Source organism: Oryctolagus cuniculus, chromosome 5, assembly GCF_964237555.1.
Source record: "Oryctolagus cuniculus chromosome 5, mOryCun1.1, whole genome shotgun sequence".
Lineage (NCBI taxonomy): Eukaryota > Metazoa > Chordata > Mammalia > Lagomorpha > Leporidae > Oryctolagus > Oryctolagus cuniculus.
This window is the reverse complement of record NC_091436.1, coordinates 70,915,519-70,933,470: the sequence shown is the minus strand read 5'-3', so window position 1 is coordinate 70,933,470 and position 17,952 is coordinate 70,915,519. Positions and strand designations below refer to the sequence as shown.

General features: G+C 36.6%; 1 protein-coding gene across 1 annotated transcript in view; it reads right to left on the bottom strand.

Annotated features, from left to right (window-relative positions):
- The window catches only part of ASCC3 (activating signal cointegrator 1 complex subunit 3), a 366,541-nt gene that overhangs the window by 178,462 nt on the left and 170,127 nt on the right, over positions 1 to 17,952 (bottom strand). The window contains exon 14 of the mRNA XM_002714874.5: positions 14,479 to 14,613. Within this exon, the coding sequence (XP_002714920.2) occupies positions 14,479 to 14,613 (135 nt within the window). The remainder of the gene's footprint in view (positions 1 to 14,478; positions 14,614 to 17,952) is intronic.

Below are 17,952 nucleotides of genomic sequence, written 5' to 3'. Positions count from 1 at the left end.
GTATTATAAAAACAAGTAAATAAAATCAACAGAAGAAACATGGAGTATTTAGAAAAAGATGATAGGCCCTACTATCTGGAGTAAGTTTCAAATAGATCAACAATTTAATAACAAAAATTAAATAAGGTAAAAGGGCTTGAAGTAACCTTGGGTGAAGTAGGAATGACCTATTTATGGGCCAAGACATAAAATCCAGGGATCATCAATAAGTTGACAGGATTTATAATGTCAAAAGTATTCATAAAGAAAAATAAAAATGAAAGGTTAACTAGAAAAAAAAGTTGGTGACATCCATGGTATCACATGCAATTTAATACACAATGGAGCAAGGATATGAACAAGCCACTTATGGAAAAAGAAACACAAATGTCTGTAACAGAAAATGCTCATTTTCACTAAATAAGCACTAGTCAAAATAACAATGAAATACTTTTGTCTATTAATTTGTCATAAACTTAAAAATCTTGACACTACTACTACTGACAAAGTTATGTGAAGAGAAGCAACTATTTGAGGAAAAGTAAACTTGCACAATCTTTGTAGTGGGCAACTTGAGACCACTGACCAAAATTTTAAATGCATGTACTGTATGATGGATAAATTCCACTGTCAGGAATTTTCACAGTGTATACCACTGCAAATGCTATCATCCTGAGCATGAATGCTTACTCTGTCACTATTAACAATCAAAATAACTGGAACTGGCCATCTATCAACATAGTACTGAGTAAATGAATTATTAAAGTATCTCTATTTGTGCATGTTAAAGGAATGAAACAGAGCCTTCTATGTTGATTCAGGATGATCTCCACAATATACTATTAAGCAAAAAATATTACAAACCACAAAATCTATGTCTTTTTCCAATGTTCCTATTAAAATACATGTATGTACACTCATACACCTCCCACCACTCACCCATACACACACACACACACACACACACACACAGACACACACACACATAAATGGTTGCTGTACAAAATCCTTCCTCAAAAGAAATATAAGAAATTTTAAAGAGAAGTTTCATCTGGAGAAATGAACAGAGAAGAGATGGTTAAGATGAGTTACAGAGCTAAACTTGTTAACTGTAAGACACCTGCTGCTTTGTGAAGTTACAGTACAATCACTGCTTTTTCCACCTGGTTCTCCAGAGCCAGCACTACCTGAAGTTCAAGCTTTGCTGTTCTTTGCATAGCTGCCGAGATCCAATTCATCTGGTGAACACAGCATTGGATTCTCTTAGGATGCCATTATTTGAGATCCTATATTAACCTCACTGGTTAAAGTGTTTCTACACATGGAAATTCAGCACAAACAATTCTCTAAGCTTAGTTTCTTCTGAATTTATCTCTCTGCAAGAGACTTCCCACATAGCGCTTTCTAGTCAGAAAAACTAGAATGGAATGGGCAACTACAAAAATAATCCATTAGCACACAGAGGGCACTGTAGTCTTCTCCCCTAGTAAAAGCTTGCGGAACTTCCATTCACGACTTTACCTATATTTTTCCTATCTGTAAGATAGAAATCAGTGTGAATACTTTCAAAAATAAGGGTAAAGTATAACTACATTTCAAAGTTGACTTTCAAACTAACACAAACATATGATTTTATAACATGGCTCTTAAAACAGACTGCAGCAAGAGGTGGAATATATTAAAGGAAATTGTTATTTTTATATCATATTCCTAAAAATATATAGAAGTAACCCAAGAACTTCAGTTTTGAAATAATCCCCCGATGAAACAGCATGCTGAATCTGCACAATTTATCATGATCTTGTAGGCCTTCAGAAGTAGTTTATCTGAATAAAGTATGCTTTAATGTAGATAACATCAAATGCACTAATAACTAATATATAAAAACTAAAATTTAATGAGGAAGAGGCAAATAATTTTCATGAAATGATACCATTCTTTCCCACAATCACTAGTGATTCTACCTTATCAATGATAGGAAAAACTTTTAAAAATCTTCATCTTTTGTGTTATTTTATCATTCAATGTTTTCAAAGTTAATCAGAAGACAGGGGACTTGGGTCATCAGTAAAGAAGCTGGCAACACTGGTAGGAGCACACAGCAATACCTGGCTTCTCTACCAACAAAGGAGTTTAGAGATCCAGATAATATGATAGGTCATTCCCTCTCTGCTCCTTTCTCACTTTCTTTTAAAATTCTTTACTGAATTGGTTCCTCCGGCATCTATGCTAACAGAGTCAAGAGCTTCAATGCTCTTCATGAAGCTGTCAGAAGGAAACCCATCATATGCGTCACTCCTGTTTTAGGATAAGATTCATTATTTTCTCTTCAGTAGATCAACTACTCAGTGGTTCTAAGTCAGGCTGTGGTTAGGATTTGTGAGGATCATCTTGAAAACTCTGGGTCTAGTTTCAGAGATTCTGATTCTGATAATGGTATGAGAATGGATACTGAGAAATTATGATCTCTTTAGACTATTATTTCATAATAATTGGTATTTCTTTTCTCTTCACTCATATATTTACTCTTCTTACAATCCCTTGACCCTAGTGTATGAAACTCTTCACTCTTCTTTGGAGAACTGCCACTCAGTGATCAGCAGCTACATCAATCTCTTCTCCCACCTTGCCTTGAGTGAAACTTTACTCACCTCTAAGAACTGTTCCCCATACCTCCCTCTCATATGGTAAATGACGTCTCCCTTCCCCATCATCATTTCTAGACTGTTATGTATTCTAAGGTAAAACAAAACAAATTGGCTAGGTCCATCTGTCTTCTGTCTAAGTCACCTGTCATCCAGTCTTATCCAATAAAGACTTGATATTTATAGTTCCTACTCTTTGTCTCTACCACAATTCCTATAAATGTGAGAGTATTTTCTATTTGGACATCTATGACTCTCATCCGTTGACAACCACTGAAGTGCACTGGTGATTTCATTTCAGAAGCATCTTTTCTGTTACATCCGTGTACCAATGACTTAGATTCTAGAGCTTGTTATCAACCAACAAATGTATTATTTCTGAAGTCACTAGGACAAACATCACAATTTCCTATCAAAATCTCCTATATTTTAAGCTTTCCTAACTATTGTTTTTGCAAAGCCCATTACAAAACTCCTTTGGCTATGATTTTGCTCTTTCACATGGATTTTTAACACTCAACATCAATCCTGCAATATTTTTATATTCAGTTTATTCAGATGTCTAATGATGTTTCTCAGAGAATGACCTTACCATCCACTGTATAAAGATAATGCAAGATATCAGAGGAAAGTCATCTGGCCATGTACCTACAATGCTGTTTGCTTTAGAATCTATCTTTTCAGCCTTTCTTTCTGTTACCATACATGTATCCTTCCCTCTAAGGAAAACTCCCTTTCTTCTTTTGATTCCACTGCTCTTGACTTCTCTACACTTTCATATCTTCCAAGGTCTCTTCTCTTTCCTGTTGTATAATGAATCAGTTTCAATCTTTTTTCACTCTCTTGGATAGCTTACATATTAGAGTATTAACATATCATGTCCACTGTGAAAAGAAAATATCTACTATTCTAGGTACAATTTCACATTTTCTAGATACCACCCATTTTCCTTCTGTATATAAATTAACTTCCAAAACTTTTGTCTACATTTGTAATATTTTATTTCCACTTTCATTAGCCAAATTAATCTAGCTTTCATTCCTCACCATGTGAATAAAAAATTTGCTAAATAAGGTCACTGTACTCCATGTTACTGAACACAGTGAATATTTTTCAGGGCTTATATTACTTAACAACTCACAGCAACACTCCACACATGTTGGTAATCTCCTTATTCTTGAAAGATTCTTTTCCACAACCTCTATGACACAATACATCTTTGGGTTTACTCTAAGGTTTCTGGAAGCTCTTTTTCAGGCTCATCCTTTTATATCTAATCATTAGAGTTCCTGAAGACTTGGTTCTGAGTCCTTTTCCCTTATCTATTCCCATGATTTTCCCTCTTCAAACATGAATGCTCTTCTGCTAGTCAGACACATACATCTACCTCAATGCTTACTCAACTAACAGGCATCTCAAACTGAGCATGTCCAAGTGCAATTCATGATCTAGATGATTTCCTCCGAAGTAATCTTTCTCTATTGTCCTTTTTTTTCGACTTATGACCCAAGTACCCACTAAATAATTCAAGTCAGACATCTTTTAGATGACAGAAAATTTTCTTCTTCAATCTCATATCTCGTTAATGATCAAGTACTAGCAATTATATTTCAATTGTATTTCACAGATATTCCTCAGTAAATTCACATCTCTCTAACTTCTTTTCTCTTGTCCTCTTCTGGGTATACCATGATCTTTTTTATAAACACGATACTGATCATGCCACTTCCTTCCTCAAACTCCTCTGCTTTGAATATAAAATACTAAGTCTGAAACATGATACCCAAGGTCCTCATTCATGCCTCTGCCACCCCACATCATTCTCTAAAATTGAGCCATTTCTGCCCACCATTTCCTTTAATATGTTACTGCTTTTCTGATGTGAGGGACTTTTCCTTGAATACTTGTATGCACCACTGTGTACAGCAGGTTGAGCCACCATATGTATTGTCAGCATCCTATATGAGTGTCCGTACGTGTTCTGGCTGTGTCCTGGATTCTCCACTTCCAATGCAGTTCCTTGCTAATGTACCTGAGAAAACAGTGGAAGATGGGCCAAGTGTTTGGACACCTGCCACCTGCATGAGAGACCTGAATGGAGTTCCAGGCTTTTGGTTTTAGTCTGGCCCACTCCTGGCCATTGAGTCTATTTGAGGGGTGAGCCAGTGAATAGAAAACTGTCTATTTCTCCCTCCCTCTGCAATTCTACCTTTCAAATAAATAAATAAATGTTAAAAAACCCTTTCTGTTTAAAATACACTTGGAATGGTTTCTGTTTTCTTTACTGAATCCCGACTGACAGAATTATACCTTCCTCAATCCTCTACAAATAGGTCAGCAACAAAGTTTATTTATCTTGATACCTATTGATCTACTAATAAGGGACACTTAGTTAATACTCAGTCAATATTTGCTGGGTGACCACCAAGAAAAACAGCTTAAGGCTTATGTATTGACAATCAACTCATAATGACCCAGGCTAACCTAATCCCCATAACCAATTTCCATATGTCATTCTGCCTCTGCTAATTACTCTCTTTAACATGGGAGAAAGGAGGTACCATGAGCTCTGATTCATGTTCTGTCCCTCTAAAGATGTTCTTGGTTCTGAAACAGGCAACTACAGCATGAATATATACAAACAACTCAACACTTCAGGGACTACCCTATAGAGCAAAAAGATAAATCTCATCAGAATTGTCTTTGAAAAATTCATTTGATGGGTTCATATTGTGGCTCAGTGGGTTATGCTGTTGCCTGCATCACTGGCTTTTCTTATAGGAGTGCCAGTTCAAGTCCTGGCTGCTCCACTTCTAATCCAGCTCCCTGCTAATTTACCTGGGAAAGTAGTGAAGGATGGTCCAAATGCTTGGGCTCCTACTACCCACATGGGATACTCCAGTAGATTTCCATGCTCCTGACTTCAGCCTGGCCTAGCCCTGGCCATTGGTGGCAATTTGGGGAGTCAAAACAACATGTTCTTGGGAGCTCTCTCTCTTTCTCTGTCACTCTGCCTTTCAAATAAACTGATAAGTCTTAAAAAATTTATTTGGCTATAGGGGTAGTAGAGTGAGGGGTATATGGGAGTTCTATGCATTGCTACCTCACAATTTTTGTTTTGCAAATTTAAAAGTATTCAGAAATAAAGTAGTTACAAATAAAATTCACTTGACTATCTTTACCTAAATCTTAAAACAAAAATTTTTAAAAACCACACTATGACCTGTGATGATGATCTTTAAATTTTGTAACTACATATCTCTGTGCCCTTAGGAATTCCTAACATTAGTTACCTGGTCTATATTTGTTTAGAGTGCTCTCCCTCATCAGGAATTTCAAATGGAGATAACACACTTTCCCAAAATGTCATGACTCTTTAATAAGATAAGTAAGTTTATTGTAAGAAATTTATTCTGTACTTTTTTAAAAGAGATTTATTTATTTATTTATTTGAAAGGCAGAGTTACAGAGAGGGAGAGGTAAAAGCAGAGACGGAGAAGTCTTTTATCAGCTGGTTCACTTCCCAAATGGCCTCAACACCCAGGCTGAAGCCAGGAGCCAGGAGCCAGGAGCTTCATTCTGGTTTCCCTCCTGGCTATAGGGACTCAAACATTTGGGACATCTTCCGCTGCTTTTCCCAGGCCATTAGCATGAAGCTGGATCAGAAGTGGAGCAGCTGGGACTTGAATCAGCACCCCATATGAGCTTCCAGCATTGCTGGCAGCAGTTTAACCTGCTGTGCCACGCACCAGCCCCAATTCTATACTTCTTAAAGTACAAGAACAAAAGTTGCTGTGATCAAACTCCACTTAAAGTAATAACGAAAGAAATAAGGGTAAAATATGATTCTTTAAAAAGAATCTCACTTACTTAAAGTTCATTATTCAAAATGAGCCATGCGTTAGACTCTACAGAAATGAACACTGGAGCATCTGGGAATTTCCCTGATGCAGAAAAATGAGTCCCACTTTTCAGCATCTCAATAATGGTTGCGCAATTTGTCTCTTCAGCAATTCTCAGTAGCTTCTCACTTGCATATAGTCTAAAAGCCTAAGCATAGAATTTAAGGTTCTCCATATTCTGACAAAAACCTACGTGACTAGCTCTCCACACCCCTTATATTCCAGTGTAAAGGGACTATGCTTATTCTCTCTGTACATCTAATGATTTTCTTTGCCCATATTCTCATTCTCTCTTCTTGGAATTCCCTTTACCCTTATTGGTACCTAGTGTAACCTTGGAGCAGTGGTTTAAACTAATCTGCTTCTCTTTTGCATTGTCACTGAAATGTGTGAATGTTTGTTCCTTTCTCATATTATTTACTAAATTTTGTTTCACACACAGCATTCATGAAAACAGAATTAAAAGTTTATTATTTCTGTGCAAAAATATCTGAAATCTATGCATATGAAGTGTCTGCAAAAAGTTCATGCAAGATACTATGAAAAAATTATGCATACATTTCCTACTCGCCCCCCCCCCCCCCCCCCCGCCCCGAAGCCCACATCTGTGGCTAATGCAGGTCGTCAGAAACTCAATCCAGGTCTCCCATGTGGGTGACAAGAACTCCATTACTTGAGCCATAACTTCTGCCTTCCAGGGTTTTGAATTAGTAGGAAGCTGGGGTCAGGAATGGGAGACAAGTATAGAATCCTGGTATTTTGACATGGGACGAGAGTATATTAACCAGCATCTTAACCAGTAGGCTAAATTTGTACCCCATAAACATGTTTTAATTCTATTTTCCATGAAATTCTTCAAGTCTCCTCTTACACTCACACACACACTCACGCTCTCACACATGTGTGTGTCCTGCAGGTCATCTATGAGGTTGTGTGTTTTTTTTTTTTTTTTTTTTTTTTTTGGACAGGCAGAGTGGACAGTGAGAGAGAGACAGAGAGAAAGGTCTTCCTTTGCCGTTGGTTCACTCTCCAATGGCCGCCGCGGCCGGCGCGCTGACCTGAAGGCAGGAGCCAGGTGCTTATCCTGGTCTTCCATTGGGTGCAGGGCCCAGGAACTTGGGCCATCCTCCACTGCACTCCTGGGCCACAGCAGAGAGCTGGCCTGGAATAGGGGCAACTGGGACAGAATCCGGTGCCCCAACTGGGACTAGAACCCAGTGTGCCAGCGCCGCAGGCAGAGGACTGGCATACTGAGCCATGGTGCCAGCCCTGTCTGCGTCTTAAAGACAGAAACCCTTCCTTTTTCAGTCACTTACTAGTTACAGAGCCAGTCCAGACAAATGACCTATTAAATTAAAACTAATGTATTAATTTAGAACTGAATGTATTGTTATATAATCTAAAATTCTAAAGAGATGTCTAATATTTAATTGAGTTGCCATCTATACTTTAAAACTCTATCACTGCTAGGTATAGAGTAGTATAGGTTTATTTTTCATTATAAATTATGTGTTAGAGTGAAAATACTGGCATATATTAACTTTCTTTTCATTTTTCCATGGTAAAGGACTCTGAAGAAAAGTTTGGCTCTTAAAATATACCTTTTAAAAAACTGAACCATGCCACAGAAAATCTAACAGTATAACAAACCTTCAAATTATATTCAGAACTGGATACTGCCCTGTCCAGCTTTTGATGATCTGTTGAGTTTAAGAATAAATAATTTATTAATTTATAAAATGTTTAATAAACTTTATTCATCCACAGTTTGTTTACTCATTATATTCTCTCTTTTTGCTCATCTACCTACTGGAAACTTCATGTTTTAGTTGTTAAATTTAACAAGGATAAACAAACAGATGTAGATATTAACAAGTCTATTGAAGCTGGTCAAGTGTTTTTACCTCTGTGTTCACTGCCTTTGGCAATTCAATACTATTTTTTGCTCTAAAGCTTTAAATTAAAATGTCACCTCTATCACTATTTCATGCTGTTATATTCTTTCCTCTCAAAGCTTACAGGCAATCGTTTACAGAGTGTGTGCTATGTTATGCAAAGTATAAATATATACATACATTCTATATATATAGAAGTTTTTTTATTACAAAAATATATAGTTACCATTGCCACTTTGTGACGAAATTGTGGATTGAGTAACTTAAAAAGGCTATATTAAATTATGTGAATCAAAATTAAAATGCAGGTTTGCCTAGATCCAGAGGCTTTATTCTATATGAGGTTACCTTCCTCTGAGAATAGAAATGGAATGCATATAAAAATCTAATCAGGCAATCAGTTGAATTTTTTGCTAATTTTCTTTGGTTTTATTTTTAAAATGTTAATTAATTTTTGACATTCCTTCTCCATGGTTGCAGCACACGATGGAGCTACTCTGTTGGTCTCAAAAAGGAATCGAAGTTGGGAAGCTGATAATATATAGTTGAGGAAAGAGTAAACTCTAAGAAGATATTATTTTGCATGTAGTTTAAAAGTGTAAGAAACAAGGCTATTTTATACCTCTGCTACAGTCTTTATTTAGCAGATATCATCTAATTCCAGGAAGAGAAAGCTCTAATTTTATTTGGCCATAGTGACACTGTGAACCTAATAAAGCAGAAATCAAGAAAGCTATTCATATTAACTATTAGATAATCTGTATTAAATTTCCATCAATTGCAGTAGTCATTGACTTATGAAAAGGCTTAAGTTGAAGCTATGGACACAAGGAGATGGTTGGTAGAACTAGATAATAAAAAGACACAAAAATTACACTTTAAAGTAGCTTAAAGGTACAGATCATTGGATTCTTTCCAGTGTTCTAGCTTGTTAAAACAGACATTTCCAATAGCTACATTCATGAGCCTTATTGCATGATAGATCAATTCTACTTAAAATGAAAGCTCTCAATATCACTGATGTGTAAAAAACCTGAACACAGACCACTGCCCATAAATAAAAAAAATACAGTAAAGGGTGGGTAGGAATATTCACTTCACTCCTAGAATATTTAAAATTTGTTCAAAATCTTGTCCCTAAAGGAAAAATTTGATTTCACTTGAGACTTTGAGTGAAACAGAATCTAAGTATTCTAACTGAAATATTCATTTAACTTAAAAGCATAATTAAAAACAATAGCTTTATAATTTAAGGACCAGTGTCCCCGATGTAATTTTACTTTATGGACATCAACTGCTACTATTCCTTGAGATAGTTTTTAGAAAACAGTGGCCTCCTTTTTTTTTTTTTAACTTAAGATTTTTTTTCATTTGAAAAGCTGAGAGAGGGAGCAAGCATGACAGCAAGCATGTGACGGGTCAGGAACTCCATCTGGGTCTCCCATGTGGGAAGCAGGGGCCAACTACTTGGGCCATCTTCAACTGCCTTCCCAGGTTCATTAGCAGGGAGCTGGATTAGCAGTAGAGTGGCTGGGACTCAAATTAGCGGCTTAATCCACTCTGCCACAATGTTGGCTCTCAACAGTGGCTTGTTAAGATAGTATATTTGTAGGGAAGGTTTAAAAATAATAATATGCATGGCAATTTAGGGAAATTATATACATATTGTTCATTACCCTTTTGTCAGGCAAATAATTAGACAAAAGTGACTGCAAAGGGGCCACAAGATCCTCCAACAGGGAAACCAAGGACCCTGCTCTTTCCCAGGACACATGCAAGACTACCCACTTTAAGCTTTAATTTATTGTTAAGATATCCTGACAAAATGGGAGCTTAGCTAAACCAGAAAAGTCTAGGTTACAGCCATGGGCACAGACAGCCCTGAGCTATGCAACCCCACATGTCAATCACAAATGCCAACCATGAGTGTCATGGTCACATCACCAGTCAATATCCCTCATACTTTACAGATAAAAGACACAAACCAGGAAGAAAGGGTGTCACATGCTCTCTCAACTTGCGCATTCCTCTCTTGGAAGTACTCTAACAAAACGCTGCCTCATTATCACTAGTATTCATCACTCTGTCAGTACAAAAAGAAGGGAGGCAAGCTGGCTGTTGGCATTTTTAACTATAATTATTAATACATACATTTAAAAATAGATTTCTAGGGCCTGTGCTGTGGTTAAACATCTGCCTGTGGTGCCAGCATCGCATGTGGGTGCTGGTTCAAGTCCCAGCTGCTCCACTTATGATCTGGCTCCCTGTTGATGGCCTGGGAAAGCAGTAGAAGATGGCCCAACTGCTTGGGCCCCTGCACCCATGTGGGAGATCCAGAAGTAGCTCATGGCTCCTGGCTTTGGATCAGCCCAGCTCCAGCAGTTGCAGCCAGTTGGTGTGCGAATCAGTGGATAGAAGATCTCTCTCTCTCTTTCTCGCTCTGCTTGTAACTCTGCTTCTCAAGTAAGTAAATAAATCTCTAAAAAATAATTTCTGTGATATGATATTCTAAAGTCTTCACATTGGTCACCCAGTTGCCAACATAATTTCATACCTTATCCCATTTGCTTCTGAAGTAAGCCATAAGGATAGATATTACTCACCCTATTATTCTTTTATTTGTTAGACATTTTTTTTTTTTTAATTTTTCAGATCATTTACTTGAAAGTCAGAGTTAGACAGAGAGAGGACAGGCAAGAGAGAGAGAGAGGTTCTCCATATACTGGTTCACTCCCCAGTTGACCACAATGGCTGGAGCTGTGCTGATCTGAAGGCAGGAGCCAGGAGCTTCTTCCAGGTCTCCCACAATGGGTGCAGGGGCCCAAGGACTTGGGACATCCTCTACTGCTTTCTCAGGCCATAGCAGAGAATTGGATTGGAAGTGGAGCAGCCGAGACTCAAACTGGTGTCCACATGGGATGCTGGCATTGCAGGCAGTGGCCTTATTTGCTATGCCACAGCACTGGCCCCTTGTTAGAAAAGTTGTACAAAATCTTCAGCTACCTAAGACCAGAAAGCTTCTCAAGGTGAAATCACAAGCTTTGGCCTCATTTGGCATTCCTGAGACACTTCCGTGCCAGAGGGAATCTCAAGTCCCATCTCTTCAGCTTATCCTCCTCTTGGGTACTCCACTTTCCCACCTTCATTTCTCTACCTTCTTGCTTCATGAAACAATTTGTTAATACGGGTAGTTTTTCATCTGAGGTAACTCTGATATTAAAGATGGGAATGATATGAGGAGTCCTGAAGAATTAACTGTTAGTACTGGAGAGAAAAGATTCATTATGATTTATGGCTAGGGCATAGAAATATTGTTATTACATCAAACATACACACAGTGACAGAGAATGGAGTTTTACTTATTAATTTTATTTTATTTATTATTTATACAAATAAGTTATGCTGTGTTAAATAAAACTGTAAAGAAGCGCTTTTTAAAGAGCTTCCTTGGTAAGTCAGAAATTGAGCTGGTTACATTAAACAATGTGGGGTAAAGCATCACTGCGTCATGGTAGGGATTTGGCTGTACTTCCATTAGGAGGAGTTATAAGGCTAAATTTTACGTGCTACCATAGCAAATTCTACTTCTAATTTTATTTTAATTTTTTGAATACTCAAGCGTTTATTTTTCAAAAATGTGGGAACGGCATGCAAGGTCCAGGTCCAACGTTACTTTGAGAAATAGGAAGAAATGTATGACTAGCAGCTAAGTGGTTACTCTTCAATTCTGGGGCTTTGAGGAAACAGAAGGATGATCAAGATGATCCTAACCTTATATTATGCACGACAGAGGGCCAACCTTCGAAAAATGTCTCCAAAGGACTGAGGGATACAGTTAGCTTGAAGAAATGATCCTTTAAAAAAAAGACTTAATGACCTTTAGGCTTTAGAAAATCTCTGATTGGATTTGATCTGTTTACTCTTGGACAAATAGCACTGTGTAGTAAAAAGGGTGGCCTTGGGAGTCAGACTGCTTCAAACCAGTGCTTCATTACTTTATACATGAGAATCTCCATGAAAATTATTGACTTTCTCGGTTTCAGTTTCCTTATCTGTAACACAGATAAGGATCTTTAAAAGACAGAAGAGTAGTACAGTCAAGTGAGAAAATTAAATGAAAACATCAATTACAATATCAGTCTCAGAGGAATAAAAGTAATTTTGGTTGTCCATCACACAAATATTAAGTGAAGGGCTGGGGATGACAGGAACAGAACAATGTTCCTTGAAAATGTGTGCCTAATAAATCTGAGAGGAATTCATTTTATTTTCAAAAAATACAATAGGGGCCAGTGCTGTGGTACAGCAGGTTAATGCCCTGCCCTGAAGTGCCGGCATCCCATATGGGTGCCGGTTCTAGTCCCAGCTGCTCCACTTCTGATCCAGTTCTCTGCTATGGCCTGGAAAAGCAGTAGAAGATGCCCAAGTCCTTGGGCCCCTGCACCCGTGTGGGAAACCTGGAAAAAGCTCCTGCTCCTGGCTTTGGATCGGCACAGCTCTGGCCATTGCGGCCAATTGGGGAGTGAATCATCAGATGAAAGACTCCCCCCCCAACTTCTCTGTGTAACTCTGATTTGTAAATAAATAAATAAATCTTTAAAAAAACAATATTAATAATTGGATCAGGATAAATATCATATATAATAAAAATTATTAGAGATTCTCAGAAGCCTATCAGTCATATTAAACTTTCCATTTCTTTCAGAATAGTGATCTGTGTTTATGTTCAGTGACATTGCCTTACATGAACGTCATTTGAAAACTTCTCTATATAAGTTATATCTATATACTCTAGAATATTTTGTAATGCATTGGAATTACTTACACTTACACCATATCTAGGGGTAATAATAGCACAAACAACAGAGATTGTCATTAGGACTAAATGAGTTATGTAAAGCAAGAAAAACAAAATAGCCTGGCCCTTGTAAACACTCAATAAACATCACTATGACAATTAAATAATAAACCTGAATTATTTATAATGGAAACAGCTCTCTGAAGTTAGAGTTATGAAGTAACCAGAAATCCACAAGGTGGCTCTCAAGGCTTGGCTTTTAAACACTATGGAACTGTGTTTTAGCTTGAAAGAAATGAAATAATACTTGGGATTACCAAGTTGACTTCTCAAAGACGGTTATAAATTTGAGATTTAGGTCTAAATTGAAAGAATCTGATGTACAGAATGCCTGGCAATAGCTTATCATACTCAGAATTTAAAACATAAATATAAATTGGTGAAATTTACACTACAGTCATGACAAATACATTTTACTAATTAATATGAAAGGGCCAGCAGCTGTTCAGTAAACAATTGGATAAATCTAAAGATGTTGAAGCTACTTTCAGTTTATGCCAACAGATTTTTTACTTTAATTTCAAAACTTATTTTCATAACTGGGGTAAATAAATTTTTTCTGAAAAGGGACAGAGAGTAACTTATAGACTCTGTCACAACTAGCCAATTCTGTGTTATACAACTGAAATGTGTATAAAATCACCTACAGATCCACTAAAACACAGATTCTTAGCAAATCTGGGGTGGGCTGCTAATCAGCTCTCAGGTGATCCCAATGCTTTCTGGTCCTCTGAGCTCACACTGAATAGTGAGGCAACTGTTTTCAAATGTATTGGTCTCAGAATCTCTTTATAGTCATAAGAAGTCTTTTTGTTTATTTAAGTTACAGCTGTCAATATGAGCTTTAGCAATTAAATGTGAGAAACTTAAACATTTTTCCATTAATTCTTTAAAATAACAATAATGAACCCATTAGATGTCAACATTTTTAAGAAATTTAACTGCATTTTATATTTTAATTATAAAGGGCAGGATGAAACACTTCAATTAAAGTGAAAGGGACAGAAATGATAAGTGACCTCAGCAGGACCTTTTCAAAGATCATTAAGTCAAGAAAAAAGTTAAGATTACAACATGATAAATCCATCTAATTATTTCTTGGAAACCAGAGATGGTGCATCTTTCACATATAAAATATCTGCATACATGGCACATATTGTGCTTTAGCTCATGTCCTCTTGCTGCCATTTGTTCCCTACCTGTTTTTCTGCATGTCCATATTCAGGTCCTTGGGTAGGTAAAAAGCAGGATATCTGGCCACAATTTTTTGCTCTTTCTATTAGAGACATGGCTGTTCTCACGGTAGCATTTCGAGCATGTACAAACACCATGACCTAAAACAGAGAACAATGGTATATTTAATATTCCAATCTAATCAATTACAGGTTAAATTAGCCTGAAAATCACGCTATATAAATAACCGTAAATTTTTCAAAATATAGTTCCTAATTTATGAATAATATTTTATTTTAAAACAAAATATTTAAGATAAAGCAATTTAAATAAAATTCAAGAACAAGACTTTCTTTTAGCCTTTTATAAACTGGTAAAAGTTAGAATTTAATGAATTCTACAAAATTTAGCATTTAATTTTTGCATTTTTTCTTTGAAGACAAGATTCACAGTCACAACTGTTTATTTCAGGGACAGAATATGGATATATGGAGAGGATGATTTCTCCTTTGATGATTTCTACACTGAATGAAATTTTCAGATACATAAGATGTTTAAAGAAATTCAAAGCAATAAAAAACAAACCTGTTTGCAAGAAATAATATCTAAAAACAAACACCCAAAATAAAGAGCTAACAGGACTATTGGAGAGGAAAATATCTGAGAAACACCTGAAATTTTGTGTTTTGGTAGGCTTTTCCATAGGACTGTTCACAAAGTGACTGCAAATCTGATCTCTCCGGTAGAGACATGCTGTCTGGATGCTTTGTCATGGAGAAGTGAGGTAGAAAGTACTTTCAGGGACAGTCACCAGGCAAGGTATGAATACAGTGGAAGAGGATATAATAATGGAGTGATCCCAGTGGTCTGCCTTTGCTGCCTATCAGTGCCTGCTTCCTCTCCCCAGGAATATTCCTTCTTTGGCTCCACCTCTTTGCTAAATCAGCTCAATCTCAGCCTTCCAAAGATCTGTCACAAGACACAAATAATTTTATTCTTTCATACAGATCAACAGTATTTCCCAATTCTTTATAGTGTGAATATGTGCAGCATTACACAACTTTGACACTGTTACCAAAATGAAATAAAAGATCTAAGGACAAGTATGGGTGTCATGAATGACAAGTTCTCTCCAGAGCTTCCAACCAAACTGACATCCCTTAGCATTTTCCTTAGGCCTGAGCCAGAGTTCTTAAATCTTGTCTTCCTAATACCTTAATATTTTTAAATTTTTCTTAATACCTCTTTATATTCCTCTGTTAATTATGTTTTTCTAGAAGGTACTACATTAACATTATTTACAAGCCTACATATCTAAAGGCTATGCAAGCAATGTTTTAGTCAGGGAATTGATAGGCTCATGTGAGTGGACCAATAGAAAAGGATAATTTTGAGGACTAGCAAACATGAAAAAGGGGATGAGACTGAGATTTGACAAGACTGGAGACAGGGGAACCTAAAGCACTGTTACATATTTAGTCAATAGCAATCCTATATTTATAAATTTGTCCACGTATCAGAAAGATTAAAATCCACAGTAGAGCAAAATCTCCAGTAACAATCACCCAAGAAACTGGAATGCTTAAATAACTAATAGTTTTCCAGGGTACAAAGTAAAAAGGAGAACAGATAATTTGGAGAAGATCATAATTTCCCCAAATGAAAAAACTTCCAAAGCGTAAAGAAGCATTGCAAGTCATAAGGAGATATTTAACATAAGTTAATCTCAGTCATCAAAGGCATAAAGATTGAGAATTCACATTTTAACAGAGCTCTAACTTATTTGCTGATACTGATGCATTTTGAAAAGAAATTTGATTATAAGACTATTTAAAATGAGTGTACTAATGGAGTTATTTCAGGGAGGTTTGCAAGTACTTGAAAGTTTCTTCTGTTTTCCTTACTTTCAAGAAGAGAAAACAAATTTGATTTGGATAGGCTCTCTAGCTTGCATGCGTCACATCTTTGCCATACAGAATGTTGAGAGACACCATTCAATTAAAAATTAAAAAAAAAAAAAACAAATTAAAAAAGAAATTGTCTTTTAAGCTCAAGTTGTGGTTTTTTCATAATTACTCACTTGAGTTATTTAATGCCCCGTTGAAGCTTTATTAGTTCAGAATCTGTCAAACTCTACCATCTTATCTCTTGAAAAAGGTGGCACACACATTTGACTTTTCTTTTAATAGAAAAGGCAGATTTTTCCTCTTACATACATTTCATCATACATAAAAGCTCATTAACCCTCAACATTAAATTTTAAGACAATCTGAATAAAATATTTTTATCACCCAAATATTTTTGAGTACATACAATCAAGCCCTAAGAAAACTGTGCAAAAGAGAGACAAGGTCTCTGGAGCTAAGAATCCAGTATGATGGGTCAGGTAAAAACAAATATTTTATATCTGATAAACATTTACTGGTCACGTACGTGTAAAATAGTTAAAAGGAGACATATGAAAATAGGAAAGACACAGTCCCTCCCATGCAAGTTGTGAAATAAGACTGAACAAACTGATGCAAAGTGTTGGGTGCAGAAGTCGTCACCACTCAGGACCACACTGCACATTGGAATGCCTAGTTTGAGTCCCTCTTCCAATCCAGTTTCCTACTAATGCATGCCTGGGAGGCAGCAGATAGTGACTCATGTACTTGGGTCCCTGCCACCTATGTGGGAGACCCAGATGGAAACCCAAAGCTCCTAGGTTCAGCCTGGTACCACCCTGGTGTGGTGAGTATTTGGGGAATGAGCCAGTGGATGGAAGATCTGTCTCCCATGTCTCTGCTGTTCGAATTTAAAAAAATGTAAAGAAATTTTCTCAAAAACTGTACAAATAATTTAGGCAGCTGAAACAAAGGATGAATGGAGTATGGATAAAGGGGGACTCTATAAACATTGAACTAGTGGGTCTCCATTTGCTCACTGAAAGATATTTTACAGAGTAAATATTTACATGCTGCTATTGTACGGACAACAGAAATACAATGATAACTATAATGCAAGGCTCCAAACTGGAACACTATTATGAGGTGAAAAGAATTACTAGGACAAACATCTTAATTGGCTGTAGAAGCAGCATACAGGTTGCACAGAGGAGGTTAAACTACTATTTGACATATTTAGCTTTGGTAACTTTAGTGTTAGCTTGAAGAAGCACATTCTCTTCCAAAGTTTCTTACACTGAGACCAGGAACTAATTCATCAGGATCCCTGCTGATGCTTGTTAAAACAGATTTCTGAGTCTTTCCCTAAAATCAACTGAACAAGACTATCAAGGGTAGGGTGCATAAGTTGAATTATTAATAAATGCTGAGATGATCACTGTACAATGTGTAAGTTAATAATTACCACCAACTTAACTTTTCTCCCCCAAAGTTTTAAGAACTTTAAAAGGAAACATAAATAAACACGGACTTTTAAAATCCAATACACTGTATATATGTTTTGAACTATTGTACTATGCTTATACATATGTACAGATATGATGTATCATGTAG